We start from the raw sequence: 12,190 nt of genomic DNA on the forward strand, positions 1-12,190 counted from the left end.
TAGACATCACCCCAATCTGCATCCTGGCAGTTACATGAAAATTTTCGGGTTATATTTTATTAATTCAGTTTTAACTGTAGCACTCTATCTAAAGAAGTTGTGCGATTGAACTTGACATTGAGAACTACATTTTAAAAAAGACTAGTGAATATTTGTATTGAGTGAAATTATAGAATGGTGAACATACAAACTTCAAAAATATTAGGATGTAGAAATTGAAGTTATAAATCTTTGATGCCAAATGCAAATCTAGACGTCGTTACAGTAATTAAGATACAAATAAAAAAGGAACCTGTGTGTAAATTCAGTGGAGAAATATGATGAAATAGAGAAAGAAAAAGAAAGAATTTGGTTGAAGAAACTTGCAGTACAATTCAGTTGTGTTGAGAGTTAATTTGTTAATCCATGCATGTACACAGACAGACTGACAGACAGGCACACACGAATACACATTTTAACAAGTCAATTTTGCTAGTATAGAACTCAAATATATCTCTTTTAAAACTTTAGAGTTTTATTCCAGTTCCCCTGTCAGAGCACACACATAACTCAGAGTCTACAGGGAAGAGGAGGAGTTCAGGGACCCAGTCTACAGCAGCACATGTGTCCACCACTGACTCTCGTATATCAGAAAATGCTATTATGTGAAATGTTTTTCAGATAAATGTCTAGCATTACTGATACTTTGTGGAAAAAACTCTTTGTATCCTGAATACAAAATTTTCTACCCAGAAAGGAAGAAATGCTTTTGAAATTTATTAAGCAAATAGTTTTCCTCTTCATGACTGTGTTTGGCACTCTGGGGAACATTTATGTTTCTGTGAATTATATGATCACTTGGTGGGGAGGGCCTGAGAAGAAACCCATCCACCTTATTCTCATCCACTTGGCTTTTACAAACATCATAATCCTTCTTGCAAAAGGATTGCAAAAGACAATGGCAAATTTTGGTTTGAGAAACTTCCTAGATGACATAGGATGCAAGATCTTCATTTACCTGTCAAGGGTGGCCCGTGGGGTCTCCATCTGCACCAGCAGTCTCCTCACTGTGGTCCAGGCCATCATCATCAATCCCAGAGCATCTGGGTGGAGGAGGCTCAGACCACAGTCTGCATGGCACATCCTTCCATTCTTTTCATTCTTTTGGATACTCAATGCTCTAATAGGTATGAACCTAATTCATTCTGTCACAAGTGCAAGTCTGAATGTATCAGAGCTTAAGAATGGTGACAACTATTGTTATTTTATGCAAGAAAGTCAGAAAACAAAATGGATTTTTCTCACTCTCATGGTCCTGAGAGATGCTGTGTTTCAGGGAGCCATGGGAGGAGCCAGTGGCTACATGGTACTTCTTCTCCACAAGCACCACCAGCATGTCCTCCACCTCCAGAACTCCAAGCTTCTGTACAGAACTCCCCCTGAGCTGAGAGCTGCTCAGAGTGTCCTCCTTCTGATGCTCTGTTTTGTTTTCTTCTATTGGACTGACTGTGCCTTTTCTCTACTTTTGAGTCTCTCTTTAGCGGACAAATCCTTGATGTTAAATTGTCAAGATTTGATAATCATTGGTTATGCAACTTTTAGCCCCGCTGTGTTGATTCACAGGGAAGGACTTCTCCCTGAGTGGTGGCATGCTCAGTGGGAGAAATTGAGAAAATTTATTTCTCTGTTATTTGTTCAATGAATTTTACAACATCCCAGTTTTATAATATTTTAAGTAAGACAAAAATCTCACAAAGCATTTCAAGCATGTGTTTATTCATAAACAATCTTCCTAGTAAGTTCCAGCCTTGAGCTGAGAGAGAAATCTCTGTAAACTACAGTCATATGTGAATCCTTAGTCTCCACTTTTCCTCTCTTTTGAAGGGATTTAAAAAAAATTTTTATATTTGTACTGTGTATGGATAATTTACCTGCATTATGTCCTTGTAACACATACATGCTTGGTGCCTGTAAAGAGTAGAAGAGATAATCAAAAGCCCGTGACTGACTGGAGTTAGAGAGGTTGCTCTGAACTAAAGTGTGGTTGCTAGGAATTGATCCTGGGTCCTCTGGAAGACAAGCTGGTGCTCTCAACCACTGAGTCATGTCTGCAGCATAGAGTAAATGGTCTTAATTATATTTTGTAAAACTAATTTTACTATCACCATGATGGGGAACACACAGATGAATTTATGTAAAAGGAGACTGAACATTGTTTTCCTGCCTGCCCCGCATAAATAATCACAGAGAAACTATATTAATTGCAACACCTTTTCCCTGATGGCTCAGATGGATTTCTAGTTAGCTCTTATATCTTACGTTAACTAATTTCTATTAATCACCCAAAGGTATCGCCTTCTAGTACAGTTCCGGTGTCTTTGTCCTCAGCAGCAGTTGCCAAACTGCCTGACTCTGCCTTCTTTTTCCCTTCATTAAGTATAGTTTTTCCACCTTGCTCTATTGTGCTCTGCCATTGGACAAAACAGATGGTTATTAACCAATGGCAATAAACCATATTCACAGCATACAGAGGGGAATCCCACTTTGATTTATTTTATCATTTTTATAGTGATTTAATCATGTTACCCAAAGAAATCCATATCTTGTACCTTTGCTGTACTTGCTGAATGTTAGTTCATCTATGATGCAGTTTTGAGATTCTTCAAAGTGTCTGAATGCTTCCATCTGTAGAAAATATTTTACAGAATTGTGAAAAATGGTATGAACACATCCACCTCCTAGAATCCCAATGCACCAGTCACAGAACTTAGATGCACTGAAATGTTTCTTTGGTCTTATATTCATGAAGGTTCTCTGCACAAATTAAGATTTTCCATATGGGATAAACTGGATAAGGAATACATGGTAAAGTTTCATTTTATCTATCTATAGTTTGTATGTTGATTAACAATGTGGATTTCCCTATTTGAAAGATTAATATGCAGTGTGAAGCAGACTGAGGCTTGTTAGCAGCTGCCCTTTGTTAATGCCTGGTTGCTCACCACAACACTATCCAGCTGTTTGTCATCAAAGAGCTGCAAAAGGATCTCATTCTACATCTATTTAAGGGAAGGATTCACTGTTTGATTTCTTATCATAGATCCACACAATAAGATATCGACATGGTTCTAACAATCTGATATACCCATTCTTAAAAATAGTAATTGATATGATCATTGAACATGAAAGTGTAGACTCACTAATCACCAGTTTTATGCCATATTTAAAAGAATGCTCTGTACTATCTGACTAAACACCTGTAACATATTGGTTGCATCATGGTTCTACTTCACAATGATGTATACATTTTTATATGTTGCTTGGTTGCGCTGTATACACAAAACATTAAAGTAAGTGATGTGTATTTTATTCTGTTACAGATTATTAAACACCTTGTTCTTCTAGTATTAGGATTTATTTTATGTTTGTGTCTCTGTGAGTGTGGTACCCTTTCTGTTGGCACATGTGCCTTCCCTGCTCTTCGGTCTTTGTTATAAAATTGCAACGTTGCTGTAGAGAAGGTGGAGAGAACGGGAACGGGAGAGTCTTTCTCTCTCTGCTTTATACACGCCATAAATATCACCTCCTGTTATCACACTTGGCTTTCCAATTTCCTTAAGGAAGCAGTAGTCTTGTGAAGTTTTTTTTTCCATTTTCCATTTGTTATGGGTGCATGCATGTTTTCGAGTCCATAGGCACTCGTGTGTGAGGAGGTGCGCAGCACATTTGTGCCCCCTGCATGCAGGAGACTGAGGTTGGTGTCAGGAATCATCCTCCATTGTCCTCTTTGCTGAGTCGGGATCTTTCAGTCAAACACAGAGTTCATCAAAATACTAAACTCACCACCCAGTTTCTCTAGCGGCTGCCTGTCCCTGACTTCTGAGGCTGGAATTACAGACAAGCTGCCACCCACAAGGCATTTAAATGAGGTGGCTCTCCCACTTGGAAGTAAAGTCCTTTAACTACTGAGCAATCTCTCCAGCCAGGGTTTATACACCTTAGTCACCACCCTGTCACAATGGAATATTGTAAACTTGCTGTACAAGATGGAGGTGACCAGTGACTCCCATCATGTCCTTGTCTGCCATAGCCAGATTTCTCCATGAAATTCCTGTATGGAAACGGCATGAGAGGCTCACTTTCTGAGATTTTCTTGTCTTTTGTGCAATGAACTAGTCAGAGAAGTACAAGCACTAAATTTTTTTCTTTATTTTTCAAAGACAAAGAAGATATTTAGAAGTCTTCCAAAAGTAATAACAAAGATAACAGAGGGAAGTGATCCTTGGTGGATCAGAGATATTATTTTTAAATTAATCTTACATATTGTATTTTTAACATTTAAAAGAACTATTAAGTTCAAAGATATTCATATTATTCTTCCATCCTCCAAGTTTTTCCAGATCCTCTCCTCCTCACTACCCATCAAACTTCAAGCTTCTCAATAAACAAAACCAAATATAAAAACAAAACATCCAAAAAAAAACTCCCAAGAAAACAAAATAATAAAATGCACATCCAAAAAGAAAAAAACACCAAACTTTGTGGAATAAACACACACACACACACACACACACACACACACACACACACACACACCCCCTGTGGAATCCAATCAAATGTTGCTCAACTACTCCTAAATGTGAGGTCCTGCAGGGGTTGATACACCTAGTGTCTCTCTATTGGAGAAAACTGATTTCCCTCTCCCAGCAATTATAAGGGATAGTACAGTCATTAACTTTTACACCAGCTTAGGTTTCCGTTCATTCACTCATTGTATATGTATATGATAAAACAAGACCTATCACATCAAAGTTAGAAAAGACAAATAAACAGAAGGAAAGAACCTAAAGGATGGCACAAGAACGAGGGGCCCACTCACGAACATAAAGCACACAGAGAACCTGGTGCAGACCCCTGCAGACCCTGTGTTTGTTGCTTGAGTTCTTATGACCTTTGCTCATGTGGATTTAGATGTTTTCTTGGTGTCTTCCATCCCCTCTGGCTCTAATGCTCTTTTCACATCCTCTCCTGTAGGGTTTCCTGAGCTCTGAGGGGGAGGGATTTGATGGAGACATCCCATTCAGGGCTGTGTGTTCTAAGGTCTCTCACTCTCTCTGTAGTGTCTGGCTGTGGGTCTCTGTATTTGTTCCCATCTGCTGCAGGAGGAAGCTTCTCTGATGACAGCACAACAAGACTCTGATTTGTGACTATGCTATAGTCATTTTATCACTACATTTCCCCCTTTTCAGACCTGAATTATTTGGTTTTACCCTAGGCCCCTGGGCTATTTAGTCTCAGGTTCTTGGTTAACCAAGCAGTGTCAAGCACGGGCTTTATCTCATGGCATTGGTTACTGCCCCAACATTTGTGCTACCAGTGTCCTAGCATATATTGCAGGCAGTACACCATTGTAGATAAAGGGTTTGAGGCTGGGTTGGTGTGTATGTTTCTCTTTTGACAGCATGCAGAGTACCTTCCTGTAGTAAAGATGCTGGGACATAGGGATGAAGCTCCTTTACATCTCCAAGTTCAGTTAGTATTGTCAGTGAGGTGTTAAGCAATGCAGCCTTGCAGCCAGTTTGTGGGCAGCAAAAGCCTGGAAATAGCCTTGATTGTTTAGGGATTCTATGGACCCTTTTGACCAAGAACCTCATTTTCCAATGTTTTTGTCTGTTGTGACATATGTAATGTACAACTTAGTTTCCCTGATCCTGGATTCCACATTCAATAGAAAGAACATAAATTTTGGTTTCCTCAAAAGCTGTCATTTAATTTCTGGAAGAAGCATTTTCAGCTTCTAGTATGTGTCAACTGTGCCTATATGTATGGAGACACCATCATGCAGGGCACAGAGTAAGAGCCGTAGCCTCAAACTCATCTCCTATGTCAACCCAATGATGCTTTCTTTTCAAGAACAAAATAATGATGTCATCACTTCTAATCTTAGCATTATATATTTCTTTACATCATTTTCCATCTGGAACAGGTAGAGTCTCGTAGGAACTAGAATGGAATGTAAACGGAATGTCTGCCTTTGTGTACACATAAGCATTAGAAATATCACTGAAGTTTTATGATGAGTAAATATTGGTTTTGGAATAAGGCCAGGAAAGTATTCATTTCATTTCCCATATGACATTTAGTGTGAAGGAATGAAAGAATAAGTTACATGATTGGGCATCTCTTGGGTATATTCCCAAGAGTGGAATGGCTGGCTCCTGAGGTAGGTTGACTCCCAGTTTCCTGAGAAACTGCCACACTGATTTCCAAAGTGGTTGCACAAGTTTGCATTCCCACCATCAATGGATGATTGTTCCCCTTACTCCACATCTTCTCCAGCATAGGCTATCATTGGTGTTTTTGATTTTAGCCATTTTGACAGGTATAAGATGGTATCTCACAGTTGTTTTGATTTGCATATCCCTGATCGCTAAGGAGGTTAAACATGACCTTAAACGTCTTTTGGCCATTTGAACTTCTTCTGTTGAGAAGTCTCTGTTCAGTTCAGTACCCCATTTTTAAATTGGGTTAATTAGAGTTTTAATGTCTAGTTTCTTGAGTTCTTTATATATTTTGTAGATCAGATCTTTGTCTGATGTGGGGTTGGTGAAGATCTTCTCCCATTCAGTAGGTTGCCTTTTTGTCTTTTTTTTTTCAGATAATTTTCTTTTTTATTTTTAATTTATTTATTTATTAAGGATTTCTGCCTCCTTCCCGCAACCGCCTTCCATTTGCCCCCCTCCCCCGATCAAGTCCCCCTCCCTCATCTGCTCAAAGAGCAATCAGGGTTCCCTGACCTGTGGGAAGCCCAAGGACCGCCCACCTCTATCCAGGTCTCCTAAGGTGAGCATCCAAACTGCCTAGGCTCCCCCAAAGCCAGTACGTGCAGTAGGATCAAAAACCCTAATGACAGTGTCCTTTGCATTACAGAAGCTTTTTAGTTTCAGGAGGTCCCATTTATTCATCGTTGCTCTTACTGTCTGTGCTACTGGGGTTATACGTAGGAAGTGATCTCCTGTGCCCATGTGTTGCAGACTACTTTTCACTTTCTCTTCTATCAGATTCAGTGTGGTCAGATTTATATTGAGGTCTTTCAACCATTTGGACTTGAGTTTTGTGCATAAAACTGGCCTAATTCCATAGCCACACTGATGAATATCTTGCATATCACCAAAGAACCTTCATCTGGTGATGGATGGAGATAGAGACAGAGATCCACATTGGAGCACTGGACTGAGCTCCCAAGGTCCAGATGAAGAACAGAAGGAGGGAGAACATTAGTAAGGAAGTCAGGACCGCGAGGAGTGTGTCCACTCATGGATACGGTGTGACTGATCTAATGGGAGCTCACCAAAGCCAGCTGGACTGGGACTGATGGAGCATGTGATCAAACCGGACTCTCTGAATGTGGCTGACAATGAGGGCTGTCTGAGAAGTCAATGATAATGGCACTGGGTTTTGATTCTACTGCATGCACTGGCTTTGTGGGAGCCTAGTCTGTTTGGATCCTCACCTTCCTAGACCTGGATGGAGTGGGGAGGGCCTTGGACTTCCCACAGGGCAGGGCACCTTGACTTCTCTTAGGACTGGAGAGGGAGGGTGAGAGGGAGTAGGGGGAGTGAAAGGGAAACGTGAGGAGGTGGAAATTTTTAATAAATAAATAAAAATTTAAAAAGAATAAGTTACAACGAAGACCTTCACTACAACGAGGAAAGGTAGAACAAAGGATTCTCAACTTGTTCTAGTCCATGTTTGGGACATGCACATGAATCCCCAGTGTTGAGCATCATTCATTCTAATCCAATCTAAAAATGGATTTAAGAAAGGAAAGCCAGTGACTTGATCTATGTGTCACAAGTTGGTCCATGCCAGGCCATAGCTTGGCACAAGGAACTCTAAACTTGTCTTGGTCCATGTTTGGAATTTACTTAGAAAGCAAAATTCCTATAGCTAAGAATCATTTATTCTACTTCTGTTTAAAATGGGATTTAGAAAGGGACTTGGTCTGTCATTCAGAAGTTGCTCCCTGCCAGACCACAACCTGGAACTTTGGGAAGATGAAAAACAGGAGTTGCAGGGAGCTCCGTACACAGAAAGGTTGTTCATTTTCCCACTTCACATCCTTTCTCTAAAATAATTAATCCCTAATTATGCTTGAAATTACTTTTGAACAAAGCAGATGTAGTAATTGTGGAAAAGGGAAAACTGTACTTCAGGGACTGGGGCTCGGTAGAGACCTTCTTTTCCCCTGACACTGTAACAACATGAAACTTGAAGTCTGCAATACCTGATGGCAGCCAAGAACCCATAAATCCTGAAGTACAAATATGACCTGGAAAGTGTCACCTTCCCAGAGCTGCTCCAGATCCTGTCTGCACCACAGAGGTCCAGGTGAGTACATGGAGGTAAGAGCTTCCATCCCCTCAGCTGTGCCATGGAGAGTTTCATTAAAGCAGAAGAGTCTGACTAATCCAGGGAGCAGGTGATCCTCAGGACCTCCACTTTCCTTCTGTCCCTGGCTCCAGAGAAATCAAAGGAGACTAGTTCCTATAGATACAGAGATGGAACAGAAAAGCTGAGGCATTGCTCTCCATCCTCAAGCTGGAGTATCATGACAGAGCTCTGGCTGGGTCTTTGATTAGGTTCTTTCTTTTTTGTTTTTGTTTTTCTTCTTTTAGGAATCAATAGTATATAGAAGATTTTCAGAGGTCTGTCAAATCCTGGAGACGATCATGACACACTCCTGTGACGTCGAGACTAGAGAGAATGAGGCAAGGTACTTGCTGTTCAGGGCAAGCCTGGTTTACATAGAGAGACTCTGTCTCAAAAATAGCAAGACAAAAGAAAAGCAAATTTTCTTGTTTTAACTACTATGTTTCCCAGTCTTGTGACTTCTTCAGTATCCCTAGTGTTTATAAGATTGGTTCTTGTCACTTTTAGTACATTTCCACTTTTCAAATATTGGCATGTGTTTTCCTTTACAATAACATTATAACTCCTAATTTATAGAAGGTTTTCCTTCTGTATCCATCCTTAGTCTCTGCAGTCTATCACATAATATTATACAAACTTATATCAGCTACAATCTTTGTATTCCTGCTGGGTATGGAGAAACATAAACCAGTAAACCATATTAAGAATTCTTGCTACAAAGGATTAAGGCTGTGAACTAGAACAAATCGAAATAGCTCATTTTAGGTTTATTCTTCTGCTAAGCAGCAAGGACAAATAATCTGTTTTGCTTTTGTTTCCTTGTTTTTAGAAAACCAGGAATGATGGATGTAACCTACATCAGGTTATTGGGGTTTATTACAAGGGATCATCCATATAGCTAAACATAAGTCCATTCTGTCTTTTAAATTAATTTCCTATAGCATAGCCCAATATATATAATTAATTATAATATAATATAATGTGGAGGATGAGTCATCTCTCTCTCCTGGGACAGTGCATTCCAGTAGAAGGAATACCTTATTAGGAGATCAGAATCTGTTCTGAAATGTGATTGAAACTTTCGGGGGAAAAAGAGAAGACCAGAAAACTAGGAATTTCCAGGAAATCAAACACCAAATAAACAGAAAAATGTTAATATTTTTTCATCAGAATTTAGGGTGAATATTGAAGGATTATTACAAATTCCAACCTCTAAATAGACACATAATTTTATTGTAACTATGTTAATAAATGCTGATGTGTTTGGTATTAATGTCTGGAGAATATTTTATTATGTGCAGATATTTGGGATGTTATTGTAATATCCAGATGTACCAATAATACAGGCAACAATTGCCCCTCTGTCAGAGGAACAATTGAAAAACAATAACTGACATTTCTAGAGCCATGAGGCGACATAAACCTAAACCTGGAAACATGGCTCACTTTATTCAGGACACAGGTAACATCATCAAGACATAAGCATTTAAAACAATCCTGTGAGTTTCACAGGAAGAAGAGCAGTGTGAACAGAGGCAGTATCTACTGTACTGTGCATAGCCAATACTGAGGAGTCATAAGTGGATAACTGCATTCATCTCACCACAGCACCTAACGCCTCATTAATCCCTTTCTTCCATCCCCCCCATCTTCTCCCCTGGTGGAGAGCTGCTCCCTGCTCCCTGAGATGCCCTGAGGTCACTCACAGGAGTCACAAATGTCCTGAACTCATCCACTGAAGTCACGGCTCTCTGCTACCCCCTCTCCTAGGAAGCACTACAGGGTTCTGCTAGACACACTCCTTAGCTGCTACCAGGTGGATCCTTGAATTTTTCAGCATATCTTTTTATGACTCAGCTTTAACTGTCAGGCCCTACCTGGAAAGGTTTTAAGGTTTGATTTGACACTGAGAATTATCTTAAAAATGACCAGTAAATATTTATATGGAATGAAATCAGAAATAGAAGTTATAAAGCTTCGACACCAAAGGCAAACCTAGAAATTGTTATGTTAGTCAAGATGCAGATAAGAAATGAATATCAGACAAAGGAGGAATCAGTGTGGAGGGTAAAGTTAGCAGATCTGAGAGATGTTACAGCTGCTGACCCAGCAGGTTTTCCCAGTGTCTGTGTGATGTGGGGAAGCAGACAGGGTCAGCGTGAACCTCAGATTCTGGGAATTGAGTGTGGAAATATGAACTAGAATGAGAAACAGAGGAAGAAATCTTGGTTGGAGAATCTCGGAGTTCAATTCAGCTATGCTGAAAGTTAACTAGGATTAGCCATGCACGCAGACAGAAACACACACACACACACACACACACACACACACACACACACACACACAACTTCAACAAGTCAGTTTTGCTAGTATAGAGCTCAAAAATAAAAATCTTCTTTAAAACTTGGCATTTTGAATAGCAATTACCAAATTCACCTATCAGAGCACACACAATATCCCAGAGTTCACAGTGTGGAAAAAGGAGGTATTCCAAGGATTTAAATCTGACTTGCTGATTCTTGCACACTAGAAAATGCTATTGTGTAAAATGTGTTTTTCAGGTCCACTTGTAACATTATTGATGCTTCCTTGAAAAGTGTTTGCATCCTGGGCACAAATTCTTCTATGTGGAAAGGAAGAAATGGTTTTGAATTTTATTATGGAAGTGATTTTCTTCTTCATGACTGTGTTTGGCACTCTGGGGAATATTTCTGTTTCTGTGAATAATATGATCAGTTGGTGGAGAGGCCCTGAGAAGAAACCCATACATATTATTCTCATCCACTTGGCTTTTACAAATATCATGATCCTTCTTGCAAAGGGATTGCCAAAGACATTGGCAGCTTTTGGTTTGAGAAACTTCCCAGGTGACACAGGATGTAAGATTTTCATTTACCTGCAGAGGGTGACCCGTGGGGTCTCCATCTGCACCAGCGGTCTCCTCACTGTGGTCCAGGCCACCACCATCAGTCCCAGAGCATCTGGGTGGAGGAGGCTCAGACCAAAGTCTGCATGGCACATCCTTTCATTCTTTTCATTCTTTTGGATACTCAATGCTTTAATAGGTATGAACTTAATCCAGTCCATCAGAAGTACAAGCCTGAATATATCACAGTTTAAGAGTGAAGATGGCTACTGCTATTTTATGCAAGAAAGTCAGAAAACAAAATGGATTGTTCTCCCTCTCATGGTCCTGAGAGATGCTGTGTTTCAGGGAGCCATGGGAGGCGCCAGTGGCTACATGGTACTTCTTCTCCACAAGCACCACCAGCATGTCCTCCACCTTCAGAACTCCAAGCTTCTCTACAGAACTCCCCCTGAGCTGAGAGCTGCTCAGAGTGTCCTCCTTCTGATGCTCTGTTTTGTTTTTTTCTATTGGACTGACTGTGCTTTTTCTCTAATTTTGAGTATCTCTTTAAGGAACAATTCCTTGATGGCAAATATACAAAAATTTCTGGCTCTTGGTTATGCAACTTTTAGCCCCTTTGTGTTGATTCACAGGGATGGACTCCTGCCTGAGTGTTGGCATGCTCCGTGCGAGAAATTGAGAAACTATCTCTAATTTTCCTGTTCAATAAGTGTGAAAGAACTCTCAGTTCTGTAATGCTGTGGGCAACACAAAATCTCACCCTGCAGTTTAAGCATGTGTTTATTTCAGACAATCTTCCTGGAGACTCAAGCCTAGAGTGGAGAGAGAGGGAGAGTATAGCAAATTATAGTCATACAGAAACGTCATTCTGTTTATTGCCACACTTAGAAGGGTCTCCATTCTTTAAAC

At 40.0% G+C, this 12,190-nt stretch overlaps 1 protein-coding gene and 1 pseudogene across 1 annotated transcript; both read left to right on the forward strand.

The window, feature by feature from the left end:
- Nucleotides 1–601: 601 nt before the first annotated feature.
- LOC142848861 (vomeronasal type-1 receptor 4-like) lies at nt 602–1,681 on the forward strand (annotated as a pseudogene).
- Nucleotides 1,682–10,935: 9,254 nt separating this feature from the next.
- LOC142848862 (vomeronasal type-1 receptor 4-like) lies at nt 10,936–11,974 on the forward strand. The gene is made up of 2 exons (XM_075971044.1): nt 10,936–11,010; nt 11,048–11,974. The coding sequence occupies exon 2, from the start codon at nt 11,054–11,056 to the stop codon at nt 11,972–11,974; it is 921 nt and encodes a 306-aa protein (XP_075827159.1). The 5' UTR covers nt 10,936–11,010; nt 11,048–11,053.
- Nucleotides 11,975–12,190: the final 216 nt, after the last annotated feature.

This window comes from Microtus pennsylvanicus, chromosome 4 (genome assembly GCF_037038515.1).
Source record: "Microtus pennsylvanicus isolate mMicPen1 chromosome 4, mMicPen1.hap1, whole genome shotgun sequence".
NCBI lineage: Eukaryota > Metazoa > Chordata > Mammalia > Rodentia > Cricetidae > Microtus > Microtus pennsylvanicus.